The sequence below is a fragment of the Loxodonta africana genome, chromosome 26 (assembly GCF_030014295.1).
Source record: "Loxodonta africana isolate mLoxAfr1 chromosome 26, mLoxAfr1.hap2, whole genome shotgun sequence".
Taxonomy (NCBI): Eukaryota; Metazoa; Chordata; class Mammalia; order Proboscidea; family Elephantidae; genus Loxodonta; species Loxodonta africana.
In genome coordinates, this window is record NC_087367.1 from 839,662 (window position 1) to 859,336 (window position 19,675).

Sequence of the window (19,675 nt, forward strand, 5' to 3'; positions counted from 1 at the left end):
CCTTATGGTTTAAAGGTACAGAAGGTCGACTGACTGACAGGCAGACATGTCAGTAGAGATTCAACTGTGCTAGTAGTGTTTATTTTAAATCACGTTAGTTAATGATTTTGTCAGTGTTCTGCTTATAAAGTTTCATAGGTTTTAAGTGGCCTGCTTCTAACCTTGTTTTTTTGTTAGCCTCATTTTTTTTTTTAATTTTATTTTTGGTGAAATGTGCACAACAAAGCATATACCAATTCAACAGTTTTTATGTATACAGTTCGTTGGCAGTGGTTACATACTTCACATTGTGTCGCCGTTCTCATTATCTCTGCCAATATTGTTTTACTAACCTTAACTTAGATTCTCTGCCCCTTAAAGTTCTTGATGTGTTAGAGTCGCTGTTGTCCATTTAATCTCATATAGATATTTCTTTAAAAGTGCAGTGCTTAAGGCAAGCTTTCTTTACTAAACGAGCTAAAGTATCGTTTAAAGATGATGTCATGGGATAGTTTTGGTTCAAAGCTTAAAAGTTGTTTCTAGGCAGTAGACTTGGGGTTCCTCCAGTCTCAATGTATCCAGGAAACCTGGTTTCCAGTAAGAATTTGAAGTTCTGTTCCCCAGTTTTTCCTGCTATTGAGTCCTTGATCAAAATGTTTAGTAATGGTAGTTGGGTGCCATCCATTTCTTCGGGTCTCATGACAAAGGAGGTAGTAGTTCATGAAGGCAATTAGACTTGCAGTCCATTTCTTTCTCCAATTCCTGGGTCTCCTGCTCCAGGTGAATAGAGACAAATTAATTTTATGTTGAATGGTCTGCTCTCAAGCTTTTAAGACCCCAGGGCTTACTTACTGAACTTAGGAGGTAGAGCAGAAAGTCTAGAAACAATACTAAGCTAATTGACTGGAGAAGCCCACGAAGCCGTCTCATTATTCTTTAGTGCAGGATTTTTACAAAACCTGAGTTTCCCGAGTATGCCTTTACGTCATTATAGTAGGAAATGTCTGCAGAGAGACCGTCACATGTTTTCAGTAAGTTATACTTGGCTTTCAGCTGCACACATGGGGTTGCCATGAGTCGGAATTGACTCCATGACAACTGACAACATCAAGAGCAGCAACCTTCTAGTGGACAGTAATTTTTATCTCACTCATTTCAGTCTGGGTTCTTCCTCTGTCACTCTACTGAATGTCTAGCATGGGGTTGGCAAACTGTGGCATAAGGGCCAAATCTGGCCAGCCACTTGTTTTTGTTAACAGGGCTGTGTCTGTGTGTGTATGTCAGTTTTTACAGTACAGCAGCAGAGTTGCATAGTTGTGACAGACTGTATGGCCTACATAGCCTAAAATATTTACTATCTGGTTCCTTACCGAAAAGTTTGCTGACCCCTCATATTGTACAACCAAACAGTAGAAGATGTATTTGGTCCATTAGCCACACGTTATATAGTTTTTCTTCTGGATTTAACTTTACAATCCTTTCATAGTGTTACCTGTTGTATGTGAAATACCAGTATGTTAGCTGGGTCCAGTCAGGGCATTGAAGAGGGAATTTAATAAAGAAATATAATTACACAGATGTTGGAGACTTGAAAGAGCAAAAAGGGAGCCCAGAGATAATGGTGATACTGCAGGAAGCAGCCAGTCTCCCTGGGGAAGATTAGCTGGGGAAACAAAGGAAAGAGCTTGAGATTGTCAGAATCTCAGCTTGGTGGAGTAGGCCTCCGTGAAGGAAGCTTGGACTCTGAACTCAAAAAAGAGAGGCTATCTGGCTACTGCTGGTACTTCGAGGAGTACCCTGAGGACGCTAGAATCAGTGCTGCTGCTAGGTGATTGGAGACACAGCAAGCTAAGAAATCCTTGGGCCCTCCTCCAGCCTCCTAGTCATCTCCTAGTGCCCTGTTACAACCGCAGGAAGACCTTGACAGGAAGCCAGCTGGAAAATGAAGAATGTCGTTTGCAGAGTCCTAGAACTAGCATCACAGTGTATAGAACAGAAGGATGGATTTGGAGCTGAGAGATGATAGCCAGAAGAACGACAAAAGTGCTTCTCCACCCACTCCCCTCCAAAATTACATCTTTTAAGAATTTGTTCTTGAGCTCAAATTGGTCGTTAATTATATAAACTAAAAATTATTTCCTTTAGTGAAAGTGAAAGAAAAATTTCATGAAATATTTGTGTTTGTAAATCTAGGCTTTATTTTGAAGAATGGCTTTAATATTAGTTTAGTATTAATATTTAGAATTATTTGTTGGTTTTTTTCTAAGTTCTTTTTTCTGCTTTATTTCAGTATCAGATATAGAAGGTGGTGATGGACTGCAGCTCAGAAAGGAGCATACTCTGAAAATATTTGCTTATATCAATTCCTGGACGCAGAGGTACGCATCTTTAAGTATTTTGAAGACTAACTTTGTGAGTTATATTTTAAATTGCCATTATTTGTTATCAAATTTTTCTTTAGTGTTTTGGATATCTTTAGTCATTACATGACAGGTTATCAGTATCTATTAAATCTTCCTCCCTTCTTGCTTTTTGGCCAGCAGTTTTGTTTTTAAAACATGAGAATACAAATTGATTTCTGTCTTTAACCTTTCTTTTATTTTCTAGGAATACAGGAATGTTTGAAATTGTGAAAAATAATTATTTTGAGAGATTAAGGACTAAGTTTTTACGGCATAGCTAGAGGCCTGTAACAGACTTACTAATAATAAAGAGCAGTACTGTGGCAGGGATTCCTCTGACCCCTCTGGAAGTCACTTGCTGTTGGTTCCTTTCCCATAATAATTATGTACGTTATACTGATTTTTAAATAATACATGTATTGAGAATGTAGAGACTGAAACTTCAGGGAACACAATAGTTAATATAACCAAGGTTTATAACAAGGAGTTACAAATCCCTAGGTCCAGAGGATGCACTCTGCTCCCAGCTCTTCTTTCTTGGCGGTAGGAGGTCTCTCCCCTCTCTGCTTGCTGCTTTTATATCTCAAAAGAGATTGACTCACAATATAGCCTAATCCTATAAATTGCATCCTGTCGCATTAATAACTGCCTCTAATCCTGCCTCATTAACATCTTAGAGGTTAGGATTTGCGACGCGTAGGATAAATACACCAGATCACAAGATGGAGGACAAACATACAATACTGGCAATCATGGCCTAGCCAGGTTGGCACACATTTTTGGGGGATATAGTTCAATCAGTGACACTGTCCTTCTAAAATGTTTATTGGTAGGGAATGTTGGAAGCATTGTGAGCAGTGATCAGTTAGCATATTCAGTGCAGTGATACATAAACTCAAATTCTGAGGCACACAGTACAGCTGATCATAAAGGGTTTAGCAGAACCATTTCAGAGGTCATTTGCTATACAGTGTATCCTTTTTTTATTTTTTTCTTCTCCCTTTCAGTAAAAATGGTAGATATATTTATTCCCAAAAAGCTTACAGATTTTAGTCATTTGAAAGTTGTGTACTGTCCTTACCGATAGCTCTTTTCTGAGCCACGGCCACCTAGATTTCTTCCAACTACGTTTAGCAGCTGTTGATGCTACTTTCACTGTGGGTGGCATAGATCGATCAGGATATTTCAGAATACTAATATGGCTCAACAGTAGTAGTCTCAAGTGATTTGCTGAGAAATGCCAGATCTGAGTCTTGATTTTGAATTTATTTATTGTAACTACAGCTAAGTGGTAACATGTTACGCTAGAAAAACGCACAGTTCTAACTACTATCAGGATGTATGTACGTGCCAGTGAATAAATTTAAATCCAGAGAAATAAAATAATTTTCCTAGAGGAGATTTTGGTATGTACAGCTTTACATTAACTCTTAAGTTTCATCAGAATATCAGAGCGTCTTTGCCTGCCAAACCGTTGAGAGCCCCTGCCTTCCGGCATGCTGAAGCAGAGTGTAGTGGTGAGGAGTGTGGCCTTGGGGCCCGGTGGACACAGGCTCCGTTTCTGCTTCAACACTTGTGAACTGGGTGACTGTGACACACTAGTTAACCTACACTCACGTCCTCATTTGTGAAGCTAGAATAATACTAAAACCACCCGACCTTAGTGAGGTGTGAAGAAACAATGTGCTTACTGTAGCATCTGAAAGAAGAGCTTCATAAACAGCTACTTTAATTAAAATGGTTAAAGTTTATTTTAGAAGTTGTGGTAACTTGTAGGACACGTAAGCTAAAGCATGAAGAGCCATACAGAAGAATAGCTTCTAACATAATTCTGTTCATACGTCAGTAAGTATGAACAGTTTTTAGCCGGCAGAAATTAAAGATAAGGGACTCCCTGGTTGGTGCAGAGGGTTAATGTGCTTGGCCCCTAACCGAAAGGTCGAAAGCTTGTGTCCATCCGCAGTTGCCTTGGAAGAAAAGCCTGGCAATCCAGTGTTGAAAATCAGTCACTGAAAGCCTTGTGGAGTACAGTTGTACTCTGACACACAGGGTCAGCGTGAGTCAGAGGTGACTTGATGGCAACTAGCTTTTTAATAAGGGTAGAATATTACACTTCTCATTGTTTATGCTGATGGAAGAGGTGAAAATACAATATGTAGTTGGATCGTAGTGATTTGTGGTAACAGCCTTTGTCCTTGTCTCTGCCCCCTCACCAAATTATTTTCTTGTGCCTGCCGTTTGGCACCAGAAAATATTGTTGCCTAGGTTAGGACTGTGATTCTTGTTAGGGGATAAATAGCTACTAATAAAGTACAGTTAACATACACCCGTTCCTCACTTACCGACATTTTTAGGTTCTATAGACCAAGCTGTTACGTGAAAATTGGCAGTAGGCAAAAAAGGAGGAGGACCACACCGGATCACAAAATGGAGGATGACTACGTCATTACATAACTGCCAGATTACATCATTACATGACTGCCAAACCACTGAGTATCAGAGCCCAACCACGTTGACACATAACCTTAATCATCACAGCCAGCGCTACTCTCGACTTGCACCTTGGCGTTTGTTACTGCCAAGCGTATGTCATTAATGTGCAAAAAGTCGAACAGCAGATTTTTTTTTACTGATGTCATAAATGCGAAATGTTGAATAATGAATGTCACGGATTGAATTATGTCCCCCCAAAATATGTGTCAACTTGGCTAGGTAATGATTCCCAGTATTGTATGACTGTCTACTGTTTTGTCACCTCATGTGATTTCCCCGTGTACTGTAAATACTATCACCATGATGTTAATCAGTTATACTGATGAAATCTACAAGATTAGATACTCTCTTAAGCCACTCTCTTTTGAGACATAAAAGAGAGAAGCAAGCAGAGAGACATGGGGACCTCGTACCACCATGAAAGCAGTGCTGGGAGCAGAGCACGTCCTTTGGACCCGAGGTTCCTGCGCTGGGATGCTCCCATACCAAGGGAAGACTGATGACAAGGACCTTCCTCCAGAGCTGACAGAGGCATAAAGCCCTCCCCTGGAGCCAGTGCCTTGAATTCGGACTTCTAGCCTACTGGACTGTGAGAGAATAAACTTCTTTTTGTTAAAGCCACCCACTTCTCGTATTTCTGTTATAGCAGCACTAGGTGGCTAAGGCAGCAAGATAGTTGAAAAGTGAGGTATAGGTGTGTAGAAAGGATTCTTAAGTCGTGCCAGTGGATTCACAGGAGTCCGTAAATGGACCTTAGGGAGCTAATGAACCCATGAAATTTAATACAAAATGTCCTTTGACAGCCTGGAAGAAAAGAATTAATAGCTTTCATAAGATTATCAGTGGTTAAGAGTCATTTTTCTAGTGTATTAACTGGAATCAAGGTCAAGGAGAACGTGCACTTAAAAATTAAAGTGTGTTGGCAATTTAATATTTTTAAGCATTAAAAAGATTTTTATATTTTATTTTTTTATACTTTATATATATATTGGAAACCCTGGTGGCATAGTGGTTAAGTGCTATGGCTGATAACCAAAGGGTCGGCAGTTCGAATCTGCCAGGCGCTCCTTGGAGACTCTGTGGGGCAGTTCTGCTCTGTCCTGTAGGGTCGCTGTGAGTTGGAATCAAGTCAGTGGCACTGGGTTTGGTTTATATATATTTTTCTTTTATTGAAATTTTTTTTTAGAGAAAATACAGATAATAAAAAGTTAAAAAAAGAAAAAAAGGATGCCACCATCCAGAGTAATGACTGAAAACTTCTTGTGTGTATTCTTCGTGTGAGGTCGTGCCCAGTACAGTTGAAAATTACAAAGATGTGATTTTAATATATCTATAAATCAAACCAAACCCATTGCCATCAAATCAGTTCAGACTCATGGAGACCCTATAGAACAGAGTAGAACTGGCCTGTAGGGTTTCCAAGGCAGAAATTTTTTATGGAAGCAGACTGTCAAATATTTCTCCCTCAGAGTGGCTGGTGGGTTTGAACTGCCAACCTTTCAGTTAGCAGCTAAGCACTTTAACCAATGTGCCACCAGGGCTCATACATAAAGAAGGCAAGAGATCTTTAAAAAGATAAAAGAAAGAAAAGACTAAAATGGATGTCAGAAGAGTTCTAAAGCTTGCTCTTGAATGTAGAGTAGCTAAAGTGAATGGAAGAAATGATCATGTGATAGAGCTAAAGATTTCAAAAGGTGGCTAGAGAAGACAAAGTATTATAATGAAATGTGCAAAGACCTAGAGTTAGAAAACCAAAAGGGAAGAACACACTCGACGTTTCTCAAGCTGAAAGAACTGAAAAGAAAATTCAAGCCTGGAGTTGCAATATTGAAGGATTCTGTGGAGAACATATTAAATGACCCAGAAAGTATTCAAGAAGATGGAAGGAATACACAGAATCACTATGGGAGAAAGAATTGGTTGACGTTCAACCATTTCAGGAGGTACTGAAGAGAAAACTCCAAACTGCATAGAAGGTATTGGCAAAAAACAAGGCTTGAGGAATTGACAGAATACCAATTGAGATGCTTCAACAAATGGATGCGATGCTGGAAGTGCTCACTTATCTATGCCAAGAAGTTTGGAAGACAGCCACCAGGCCAGCTGACTGGAAGAGATCTGTATTTGTGCCCATTCCAAAGAAGGGTGATCCAGCAGAATGAGGAAATTATCGAGTAATATCATACACAAGTAAAATTTTGCTGAGGATCATTCAAAAGCGGCTGCAGCAGTACATTGACAGGGAGCTGCCAGAAATTTGAGCCAGATTCAGAAGAAGACATGGAACGAGGGATATCACTGGTGATGTCAGGTGGATCTTGGCTGGAAGCAGGAAACACCAGAAAAGTGTTTACCTGTGTTTTATTGACTATGCGAAGGGGTTCGACTGTGTGGATCATAAATTATGGATAACAGTGAAGGATGGAAATTCTAGGACACTTAATTGTGCTCATGATGAACCTGTACATAGACCAGGAGGCAGTTGTTCAGACAGAACAAGGGGATACTGTGTGGTTTAAAATCAGGAAAGGTGTGCATCAGAGTTGTATCCTTTTACTCTACTTACTCAATCTGTATGCTGAGCAGATAATCCAAGAAGCTGGACTATGAAGAAGAAGGTGGCATCAGGATATGTGGCATCTGTGATTTGCAGATGCCACAACCTTGTTTGCTACAAGCAAAGAGGACTCAAAACACTTACTGATGAAGTTAAAGATTACAGCCTTAGTATGGATTACACCTTAACATAAAGAAGACAAAAATCCTCACAACTGGAGCAGTAATGAATGTCATGATAAATGGAGAAAAAATTGAAGTCGTCAGGGATTTCATTTTACTTGGATCTGCAGTCAACACCCTTGGAAGCAGCAGCCAAGAAATCAAACGATGCATTGCATTGGGCAGACCTGCTACAAAAGAACTCTTTAAAGTGTTGAAAAGCAAGTATGATGCTTTGAGGACTAAGGTGCACCTGATCCAAGCTGTGTTGTTTTCAGTCACCTCGTATGCATGCGAAACTGGACAGTGAATAAGGAAGAACGAAGAATTGATGTCTTTGAATTATGGTGTTAGCAAAGTATATTGAACATACCATAGATTGCCAGAAGAATGAACAAATCTGTCTTGGAAGATGTACAGCCAGCACACTCCTTAGAAGTGAGGATAATGAAACTTTGTCTCAGTACTTTGGATGTGTTATCAGAGGGACCCAGTCCCTGTAGAAGGACATCATACTTGGTAAAGTAGAAGGTCAGTGAAAAAGAGGAATGCTGTTAGTCAGATGGATTGACGCAGTGGCTGTAACAGTGGACTCAAACATAGCAACGATTATGAGGATGGCGTAGTACTGGGCCGTATTTGGTTCTGTTGTACATAGGGTTGCTATGAGTCAGAACCGACTGGATGGCACCTGACAACAACATCATGATGTTGCATATTGGTCCAGTCGTGAGGGTTTTTGTTTTCTTTATGTTGAGATATAATCTATACTGAAGACTGTAGTCTTTGATCTTCATGAGTAAGTACTTCAGGTCCTCTTAACATTCAGCAAGCAAGGTTGTATCATCTGCGTATCGCAGGTCCATAAACTATGGACTTCCTTTTATGATGTATAAGGATTTCTCTCTTTTACTCTTCCCTGTCCTTTCAATATAATTGTCAGTTTTTGAGATAGTTTTAAAGATAAAAAATCGCTCAGTGGAAACCAGAAAGGGTTCTGTGGTTCATTTCCTGTCTTGTACATTCTGTTTCCTCGAGTTTACTGGATGGTTTTTCATATGATTACTTTTCTGTGTATGGATCACTGATTTCTTTCCAAACACTTTCACCCTTTTCAGTACTATTTTTTACATCCCTATACACCATTAGATGATTTATTATTCCCTCCCCCCACCCCCCAGGTCTCCTTTGGCCTTTATTCTCCTGCTCCAGTTTGTGTTGCCTGCTCGCTGCAGTTACTAAACAGTTATTTTCCCTGTAGATCCCATTTGTGAAATCCCTTTTGCCTCTGTCCCATATAGGATCTCTAGTTTCCTGGATTCCATGTTGTCACCTGTACTGGTTCACTTCCTTGTTTTGTTAGGAAGACATTTTTTTTTTCTGAGAAAGGGGTGCATGGGAGAGAAATATTTTTTAGACCCTTGTTGTTGTTGTTAGGTGCCGTCGAGTCGGTTCCGACTCATAGCGACCCTATGCACAACAGAAGGAAACGCTGCCCAGTCCTACGCTATCCTTACAATCGTTGTTATGCCCGAGCTCATTGTTGCAGCCACTGTGTCAGTCTATCTTGTTGAGGGTCTTACTCTTTTCTGCTGACCCTGTACTCTGCCAAGCATGATGTCCTTCTCCAGGGACCGATCCCTCCTGACAACATGTCCAAAGTATGTAAGACGCAGTCTTGCCATCCTTGCCTCTAAGGAGCATTCAGGCTGCACTTTCTCCAAGACAGATTTGTTTGTTCTTTGGCGGTCCATGGTATAGTCAATATTCTTCGCCAACACCACAATTCAAAGGTGTCAACTCTTCTTCGATCTTCCTTATTCATTGTCCAGCTTTCACATGCATATGATGAGATTGAAAATACCATGGTTTGGGTCAGGTGCACCTTAGTCTTCAGGGTGACATCTTTGTTCTTCAACACTTTGAAGAGGTCCTTTGCAGCAGATTTACCCAATGCAATGCGTCTTTTGATTTCTTGACTGCTGCTTCCATGGCTGTTGATTGTGGATCCAAGTAAAACGAAATCCTTGACAACTTCAGTCTTTTCTCCGTTTATCATGGCACGACTCTAAATGAGAAGAAACAGCTGTAAACATCCATTAATAATCGGAACCTGGAATGTATGAAGTATGAATCTAGGAAAATTGGAAATTATCAAAAATGAAATGGAACGCATAAACATCAATATCCTAGGCATTAGTGAGGTGAAATGGACTGGTATTGGCCATTCTGAATCAGACAATCATATAGTCTACTATGCTGGGAATGACAACTCGAAGAGGAATGGTGTTGTATTCATCATCAAAAAGAAAGTTTCAAGATCTGTCCTGAAGTACAGTGCTGTCAGTGACAGGATAATATCCATATGCCTACAAGGAAGACCAGTTAATACGACTGTTATTGAAATTTACGCACCAACCACTAGGGCCAAAGATGAAGAAATAGAAGATTTTTATCAGCTGCTGCAGTCTGAAATTGATTGAACATGCAATCAAGATGCATTGATAATTACTGGCGATTGGAATGCCAAAGTTGGAAACAAAGGAGGAGGATCAGTAGTTGGAAAATACGGCCTTGGTGATAGAAACAATGCCGGAGATCGAATTATAGAATTTTTCAAGACCAATGACTTCTTCATTGCAAATACCTTCTTTCATCAACGTAAATGGCGACTGTACACATGGACCTCGCCAGATGGAGCACACAGAAATCAAATTGACTACATCTGTGGAAAGAGACGACGGAAAAGCTCAATATTATCAGTCAGAACAAGGCCAAGGGCCGACTGTGGAACAGACCATCAATGGCTCATATGCAAGTTCAAGCTGAAACTGAAGAATATCAGAGCAAATCCATGAGAACCAAAATATCACCTTGAGTATATCCCACCTGAATTTAGAGACCATCTCAAGAATAGATTTGACGCATTGAACACTAGTGACGGAAGACCAGACTAATTGTGGAATGACATCAAGGAAATCACCCACGAAGAAAGCAAGAGGTCACTGAAAAGACAGGAAAGAAAGAAAAGACCAAGATGGATGTCAGAGGAGGCTCTGAAACTTGCTCTTGAGCATCGAGCAGCTAAAGCAAAAGGAAGAATTGATGAAGTAAAACAACTGAACAGAAGATTTCAAAGGGCTTCTCGAGAAGACAAAGTAAAGTATTATAATGACACGTGCAAAGAGCTGGAGATGGAAAACCAAAGGGGAAGAACACGCTTGACGTTTCTCAAGCTGAAAGAACAGAAGAAAAAATTCAAGCCTCGAGTTGTAATAGTGAAGGATTCCATAGGGAAAATATTAAACGACGCAGGAAGCATCAAAAGAAGATGGAAGGAATACACAGAGTCATTGTACCAAAAAGAATTAGTCAATATTCAACCATTTCAAGAGGTGGCATATGATCAGAAACCGATGCTACTGAAGGAAGGAGTCCAAGCTGCTCTGAAGGCACTGGCGAAAAACAAGGCTCCAGGAATTGATGGAATATCAATTGAGATGTTTCAACAAACAGATGCAGCCCTGGAGGTGCTCACTCATCTATGCCAAGAAATATGGAAGACAGCTTCCTGGCCAACTGACTGGAAGAGATCCATATTTATGCCTATTCCCAAGAAAGGTGATCCAACCGAATGTGGAAATTATAGAACAATATCATATGCAAGCACAATTTTGCTGCAGATCATTCAAAAACGGCTACAGCAGTATATTGATAGGGACCTGCCAGAAATTCAGGCTGGTTTCAGAAGAGGACGTGGAACCAGGGATATCATTGCTGATGTCAGATGGATCCTGGCTGAAAGCAGAGAATATCAGAAGAGTATTTACCTGTGTTTTATTGACTATGCAAAGGCATTCGACTGTGTGGATCATAACAAACTATGGATAACATTGCGAAAAATGGGAATTCCAGAACACTTAATTGTGCTCATGAGGAACCTTTACGTAGATCAAGAGGCAGTTGTTCAGACAGAACAAGGGGATACCGATTGGTTTAAAGTCAGGAAAGGTTTGTGTCAGGGTTGTATTCTTTCACCATACCTATTCAATCTGTATGCTGAACAAATAATCCGAGAAGCTGGAGTATAGGAAGAAGAACAGGGCATTAGGATTGGAGGAAGACTCATTAACAACCTGCGTTATACAGATGATACAACCTTACTTGCTGAAAGTGATGAGGACTTGAAGCACTTACTAATAAAGATCAAAGACCACAGCCTTCAGTGTGGATTACACCTCAACATAAAGAAAACAAAAATCCTCACAACTGGACCAATGAGCATTTAGACCCTTAGGCCTGAAAATGTCTGTTCTATCCTCGCACTTAAGAGTTTCTGTTAGATACAAAATTCAAAGTGAAATACAATTTTCTCTCAATTCTGAAAGTATTCTATTATATTCTACCTTGCAATATTGCTTTGGAGACATACTAGTTATTTTTATTCCTGAACTTTTCCATGTTCCTCTATTCACCCTCCCTGAAAGTTTTTAGGATCTTCTTTATCCCTCCTTGGCTTCTGAAATTTCATGATGATAGCTGTCTTGGAGTAGTCCTGGTTGTGCAGTGGTTAGGTGATCGGCTGCTAACGGAATGGTTGGAGGTTCATACCCACCCAACGGCTCCACGGGAGAAAGACCTGTCAAATCTGCTTCAGTAAAGATTACAGCCACGAAACCCTACGGGGGGTTCTTCTTTGTTACATGGGGTCGTCATGTGTTGAAATAGACTCCACAGCACCCGGCAACAACAACATGTATCTTGGTGGGCCTTTCAGTTATGAAAATTTTCTTACTTGGTAATTTCCTCACCTCCATGTTTTCTACTCTGTCTTCCTGGAGCTATTATCAGTCAGTTACTGTACTTCCTTGATTGATCAATTTCTTTCCTTTTTTTCTCCCCATTGTCAGTATTCTGCTTTATGGGAGTTTTCTAAACTTCACCTTCTACTGAATTTTAAAAATTATTCCAGGCAGTCCCCGGGTTATGAACATCCGACTTAGGGACGACTCACACTTGCCTTTTAATGTCATGTACATTTGGCCTCACTTTGAAATGACTGAACCAACCCCTGCTTGCAACAGATTCATCACAATCGCCTTCAGCTGCTGCAGGTGCAGTTTTTAAATCACCGGAAAGGCTTCAAGCCTTTTCTTGGACTAAAGTAAGGCTAAATGAGAACCCTGTGCATCTGTTCAGACTCACCTACGAATTCCACTTAGAGACTGAGAGACAGGAATGGATCTTGTTCGTAACCCAGGGGCTGTGTGTATAACTCTAATTTTTAAATTGTAAACAACATGTATAGGAAAAAAGTGTATAATGAATGTATGTACTCATTGAAGGGCTCTATTTTGTAGTCTGAATTTTTTAATAGCATCCTGTTTTTGTTTTATGGCTCCGAAGATACAAATTACAGTTAGAAATGTTTTCTTCCCTGCATTTTCTCTGTTGCTTCTGAAGTTCTTATGTTTGTTTTGACCTGTCTTTGGTGATGCAGATTTTTCTTGGAAGTTTTATTATCCTTGCCTATCTTTTCATGGTTAAGAGAATGATCCTAAAATGTGGATTGGAAATTCTGTGTGTGTGGGCGGGGGGTATTTCAGAATTGTATGATGGTAAGATGGTGAGCAGGCTCTTTTACTGGGATAAATGATATTTTCTTTTGGATTATTCAGATTCTCTAAGAGGAGTTTCCAGTCTTTGGCCTTTGAGGAATGTTGATATGGTTGTTGGCCAGGGAAGGGTGCTTGAGGAGGGTCACCATTCAGTCATACGTTTTCTCTTAATTCTCGTTTTCAGCTTTTCATATCGTCTCTGCTCTCTTCAGTATCTGGTGTTCTAGAGTTTGTCTCGTTCACTGTACGTACAGAAAAAACTCGTTTCCTGGGTCAAGTAGGAAGAGTATTCGGTTTATCTGGGATGGTGGGATGTCAGGGTTGCTGTAGCAAATCTTGCCAACTAAGCCAATTATGCAGATCAGTCTAGGGGGACTGAGATCACCCACTTCGAACGTCAAGTTGTGTGGCGGATCCGTATGCCAACTGTGTCCTGTGGAAATCTCATCTTTCCTTCCCTGTTTAGTTCAGATGCCAGCTGCCCATGCAGCTCTTCTTTCTGACCCTAGCCGCCCAGGGCTAGGATCAGTGGGTACAGCCGCAAGCTCAGGAGTCCATATGACTCCCTACTTTCAGACTAGCCAGCCTCTACTACTCACTTGGGACCTGTAATTGGCTGGAATGTCTCACAGAGCTCAAGGGAAGTACCATACCCATGACCGCAGCTTTTACAAAAAAGGATACAAATGAAGGGACGCATAGGGTAGGGTCTGGAAGGGGTCCCAGCACAGAGCTTCCACGTCCCAGGGGAACACACTACTCTCCCAAGAACAGATGTTCATTCTTACCAACCAGGAAGCTCCATCTGAGCCTGAGTGCTCTGGGCTTTTATCGGCCTCAGTATATGGCCATGACAGATGACATCATGCCTCATGCAGCTTCATCGGCACTGGACCCCTAGGTGGTTCTTCTGGGTCTGGCCAGCACCCCCCCATTAGCCTCAGGTGTATCCTGGCTCCCATGAACCCAGAACAAAAGGCCAGATTGCTTTCTGCTGCTCACAGATGGGAACCTGGAGGTTTGAATAGTATGTTTTCATTTAATTGCCCTATTTTCTACCACTTGCTTCATCCCTGCCTTTAGAAGCATCTCATGCTTTCTTAAGTTCTGCACCTTTTCAGTGTCCTGTTGGGGTGAGTCTTTCTTTGTGTTGGTATGTTACTCTGTAATGACTTCCAAGTTTATTTCTTCTACTCTCTATCACTTACACTTACTTCTTTTTATATCTTCCAAAATTTGTTGGCAGCTGTCTTCTTTCATTATCTCTGTCCTCGTGGTATGATGTCGTTTTTCCCTTAGTATATTTGTAATCAGGTCTGGAATACAGCAGAAATAAGCTTATGTGTAAAATCAAGTTAGAGTTACCTGAAAGTGATGCTTTTATTTAAAAACAAAACTTTTCCACCCTGCATTTTGAGTATGGCATGTAGAAAGAAATGCTATATTGAGAATTCAGATACAGTCGATCCTCATTATTTGCACATTCCATATCTATGAATTCGCCTACTCACTGAAATTTACTTGAAACCCTAAAATCAGTACTTGTGGCACTTTTGTGACCATTCATGGACATGTGCAGAGCAGTGAATAGTTTGAGTTGTCAGATTCATACGTCCCCTAGCTGAGGTTGAACAAGGCGACGCCCTGCCTTCTTGTTTCACCTTTCATGCTGTAAACAGGTATCCTTTTTGTGGTCTATTTAGTGTCTTTTTTTTTTTTTTTTTGCTTTTTTTAGGTTTTGTTGCTTGAAATGACCCCTAAGATTAGCGCTCTTAGGGCTGTCTAGTATTTCGAAGTACAAGAAGGCTGTGGTGTGCCTTATGGAGAAAACATGTATGTTAGGTGTTAGGTAAGCTTCACTCAGGTATGAGTTACAGTGCGATGGGCTATGAGTTCAGTTTTAATCGATCTGCAGTGTGATCCATCAGAAGGAGGAGGAGGAAATTTGCTGATCTGGATGTTAGGCTGCTCTGGAAAACACTAAAGTAACATCTGTAGTGTGTGAGGAGGCTACAAAAAAGATGGAATGATGGCTAAATTTGTAGATTCATGATATGACGACTGGTTTAACAAAGCCTAGTGGACAGCGTTGTTGTGAGGCTGAAAGCCAGAGAAATTAATGATTACGTCACCCAGAGTTAGGAAAACGTTAAACCCCTTCTAGCTGGTGCTGGCCAGCTTACACAGTTCAACCAGCAGGCACGGTCGGCTCTTCAGATCTGGACGCTGGAGGAATTTAAAAAATACCTGCTGGGTGTTACACAGGAAAAGGGTTATGTGGAAAAATGGATTTTCAGTATGGCACTGACCTCTCCCTTGGTTTCCATGGGGCAAGAAAAGGTGGAGGGGTTTAACTCCAGTGCACTGTCCTGTCACACTCCATGCAGCTCCATCAAGAGTAAGACTTTAGTTAGTGTGTTTATAAAACTTTAAATGCTTAATCTTTGCTTAAGCTTTTAAAGACTTTATTTGTATTACTGTGTTATATAGAAAATGGTGTGACCAGAGATTCACAGGAACCTAACATTGTGTTTTTTCCAGGAGCAGTGGTTCAGCATTTTAATCCAGTGTTCTTGGCAACTTTACAGAACGTGTTGTCGTTACGTGCTGTCGAGTTGATTTTTGACTCATAGTGACCCCATGTGACAGAGTAGAGCTGCCCCATAGGGTGTTCCAAGGCTTTAATCTTTACCGGAGCAGATCGCAGGTCTTTTTCCTGTGGAACAGCTGGGTGGGTTCGAACTGCCAAGCTTTCTCTTAGCAACTGAGTGCTTAACCATTGTGCCAAGTCTCCTTTCGTAGAACATAACTACCGTGAATAACAAGAATCTGTTCATAGACTTCAGAACTGACCTACTAAAAAGTGTAACTTATGAAGTCTATGTAATCATTTTAAAAATACACACAGAGATAGGTGGATCATCTGTGCCTTATTTTCACTTACATCTCAGGTCTCCTTACATATTCTGGGGCTACAAGGACCCAGACCCAGCTCTGTTACTTTGTCACATATCATTTTTGTTTTTGAGGATTAGTTTTCTAGTAGTTTATCAAGATGTTTAATTCCCATTTCCTGACAATGAATTTTTTAAATAAATTTGAATCTTTGGCTCAAAGTCGTTTTCCTGAGAAATAAGATTCCATTTTTTATAAAAGGAATATTCAGATTCATGATCCCTCATGTTGAACGTGGTTTTCCCAAAACCTAGGGAAAGAAGGTGTTCACCAAAAAAACTTGAAGAGCAAGGTGTTCTCCAAAAAAAAAGAAGTGCTTGTTTTTCTTTTTGTAGAAATCATGATGTTACAGAAATTTAAAGCCAGAGGAGACCTTAGAGGTTAAAAACCCTTTCATTTTGTCACTGTGAAAACAGGTCTATTTCATTGTAACAAATTACCTCTCAAGTTATTGTCTTAATACAACAGTAAACATTTATTACCCCCAAAGTTTCTTTGAGACAGAAATTTGGGAGTGATTTAGCTTGTTCTGGGCTGGGCCTCAAGGTGTAGTCCACGTCACAGTCATTTTAAGGCTTATCTGGGCCGGGAGGACCTGCTTCCACGTTGACTCATTTACATGGTGGGCAAGTTGGTCCTGGTTGTTAGTGGGAGGCCTCAGTTCTTTCCCATTTGGGCCCCGCTGTGGGCTGCTCGTGTGTCCTCCCATAATAGCTGGCTTTCCCCAGAGCACGTGATCCAAGAGGGCAAGGCAGAAGTGCAGTGCCTTTTATGACCTAGTCTTGGATGTCACACACTGTCATTTCTGCCACATTCTATTCATTTGAAGCGAGTCATGAAATTTGGTCCCCATTCAAGGAGAGGAAAATTGGCCTTCACATTGTGAAGGGAGGAGCATCAAAGAATTTGTGGCCGTGCTTCAAACCCACCACAGCTGGAGAGATGAGATTATTTCCGCATGGCAAAACACAGAGTTGGTGATATATTTGGGCTACAATATAGATATTTTGATTTGTTTCAGTAATATTACTAGGTGAAAATTGTAAGTGATAGGTACTTAACTGTCATCCATCACTGGATATAAATATTATTAGAACCAGGTACTTGTGTGTGTGTGTGTGTGTGTGTGTGTGTGCTGTTTGCTTACTGATTTGACAGACCCTTTGATTATTCACAATATACCAAGCATTAAGCATTGTACTACTCACAGAACATGTAAAAAAGAGTTAGATTTGTATGTAATACTTACTGACTTTTACTGTTTTTATTTTTTACTGGAGCTGGTGTGTGTGTGTGTGTGTGTGTGGTGTTCCTAAACACACTTGATTTACCAAGTAAGTTAGAAATGCCCCTCCCAAGTAGCCTTCAGGGAAATTATTAATTTAAAAATGTAGCTGTTTTATTGGTTGAGAGCAAAACTCCTGATTTAAATAACCAACTAGCTACACTAGTCAGATGTTTATTATAGCTAGTTTCCTAATACTTACTAAACAAACACTAGATGCTCAGTACTTGGAGAAGCAAAGAAATATGCCACAATTTTTGTTCTAAAACATCTCTTTCTGCAGGACAGATAAGTACGTACATAAAACTGAGGATACAGCTGTAGACCTAATGGTGGTGTCTTTACACTAACTAAAATACCAGTTGTTGATATGATGTTGTAGTTATAAGTTTTTATGATGCTACCCTAACAGGAAGGAGGAAATAAAAACAAATCTAGGAAAGAAGTATTTTAGTATTTGCTTATTTGATTTTTCTTGTTACTTATTAGAAAAATACAGTGGTTGCCTCTCTAGGAAGCTTTCATTTATCGACTTTTTTTTCTCTTATAGGCAATGTCTGTGCTGCTTCAAGGAATATAAGCATCTGGAGATTTTTAACCAAGTAGTTTGTGCGCTTATTAACTTAGTGATTGCCCAAGTTCAGGTGCTCCGGGACCAGCTTTGTAAACATTGTACTCCTATCAACATAGATTCCACGTGGCAAGATGAGAATAACCAAGCAGAAGAACCGCTGAATGTAGAAAGAGAGTGTAGTGAAGAAAGTACAGAAAGACAAAAATCAATAGAAAAAAAATCGGACTCTACAAGAATTTGTAATCTGACTGAGGAGGAATCTTCAAAGAGCTCTGACCCTTTTAGTTTATGGAGTACAGATGAGAAGGAAAAACTCTTACTGTGTGTGGCAAAAATTTTTCAAATTCAGTTTCCCTTATATACTGCTTACAAGCATAACACTCATCCTACTATAGAGGTATGTAAAAAAAAAAAAATAGGCACTGTGAATTCTACGTAATATAAGTCATAGTTCACTTGGCATCTATTTCTCACATGTGAGTAAATTTGAAGACAGAGTTAATGTTGATGGAAAAATCTATAAAAATCACTACCGTTACTAAGATTTCTCCAGCAGATTTTTATAGCAGTTTGTGTTGAACATTTGCTCAGCGTGGTCCTATTAAGGAAAAATTGGTCACTTGAACTTGTAAAAATTGAACCGTTAGTGATCTCACCATTTCAGTGGTGTAGATGTATGCTTATCTGTTTAAGAAGTAATGCTTGAGGAAAAAGAGGCACAGAGAATTTTGGATTTCATTCTTAGAAACATAAATAACAGAATTTAGAAATTCCTTTGTTAAGGAAAAAAACTAACCAAGTATTAGTAATTATTAGTTTTAAAAGGAGCCCTGGTGGCACAGTGGTTAAGTGCTTGACTACTAACCGAAAGTTTGGCATTTTGAACCTGCCCAGCAGCTCCGTGGGAGAAAGAACTGATAACCTGATTCTGTAAACATTAAATCCAAAAAACCAAGGTACTGTTGAGTCAATTCTGACTTATAATGCCCCTATAGGACAGATAGAACTGCCCTGTTAAATGAATAATTTCTTTTATAAGGATCAACACAAACCTGGCTCCTATGAGGTGGAGGTTAAAGGTGTCCCAAATGTCTAACTTTTCCAAGCTGCTCTGCCACCCATCATCTCTAACATCAGCTATTTCCCCTCGCCTCAGTACTGTACCTCCTGTCTTTGGGTTCCCTGATTCGCTACAGCATCTCACAGAACTCACAAGCATATAAAAGAAATGGGTCACGTGCTTGTAGAGGCTGGCAACTCCCAAATTCGTGGATCAGGCATGGACTTCTCCGTGGCCCTCAGTCTCTGCCGAAAGGCACTCAGCTTTCTTGCTCTGTGGGCTTGGGAGCCCATTGTCCATCTCCCGTGGGTCTCTCCTTCTTTGATGGTGGCGGGCTCTCCTCTCTGCTCTGGAATTGGCTCTCTCTTAAGGCAAAACTGACCAGTCCCCTCGGCGGGCCACAGTTATCTTCTTTGCACAGCCCCACTCAGTCACCTGGGTGGCAGTCACAAGACTATGGCTAGAACGGCCACATACAAAAGTAGTTAATCACACCATACCCATAGAGTTTCCAAGGCTGTAATCTTTACAGAAGCCAACTGCCACGTCTTTCTCCCGTGGAGCAGCTGGTGGATTTGAACCTCCAACCTT

At 40.4% G+C, this 19,675-nt stretch overlaps 1 protein-coding gene across 6 annotated transcripts in view; it reads left to right on the top strand.

Moving 5' to 3' along the window:
- USP34 (ubiquitin specific peptidase 34) overlaps positions 1 to 19,675 on the top strand; it is a 249,426-nt gene that overhangs the window by 29,394 nt on the left and 200,357 nt on the right. For all 6 annotated transcript variants that reach the window (XM_064276991.1, XM_064276988.1, XM_064276990.1 and 3 more), the window contains exons 2-3: positions 2,270 to 2,357; positions 18,001 to 18,421. In XM_064276991.1, coding sequence (XP_064133061.1) covers positions 2,270 to 2,357; positions 18,001 to 18,421 — 509 coding nt within the window. The remainder of the gene's footprint in view (positions 1 to 2,269; positions 2,358 to 18,000; positions 18,422 to 19,675) is intronic.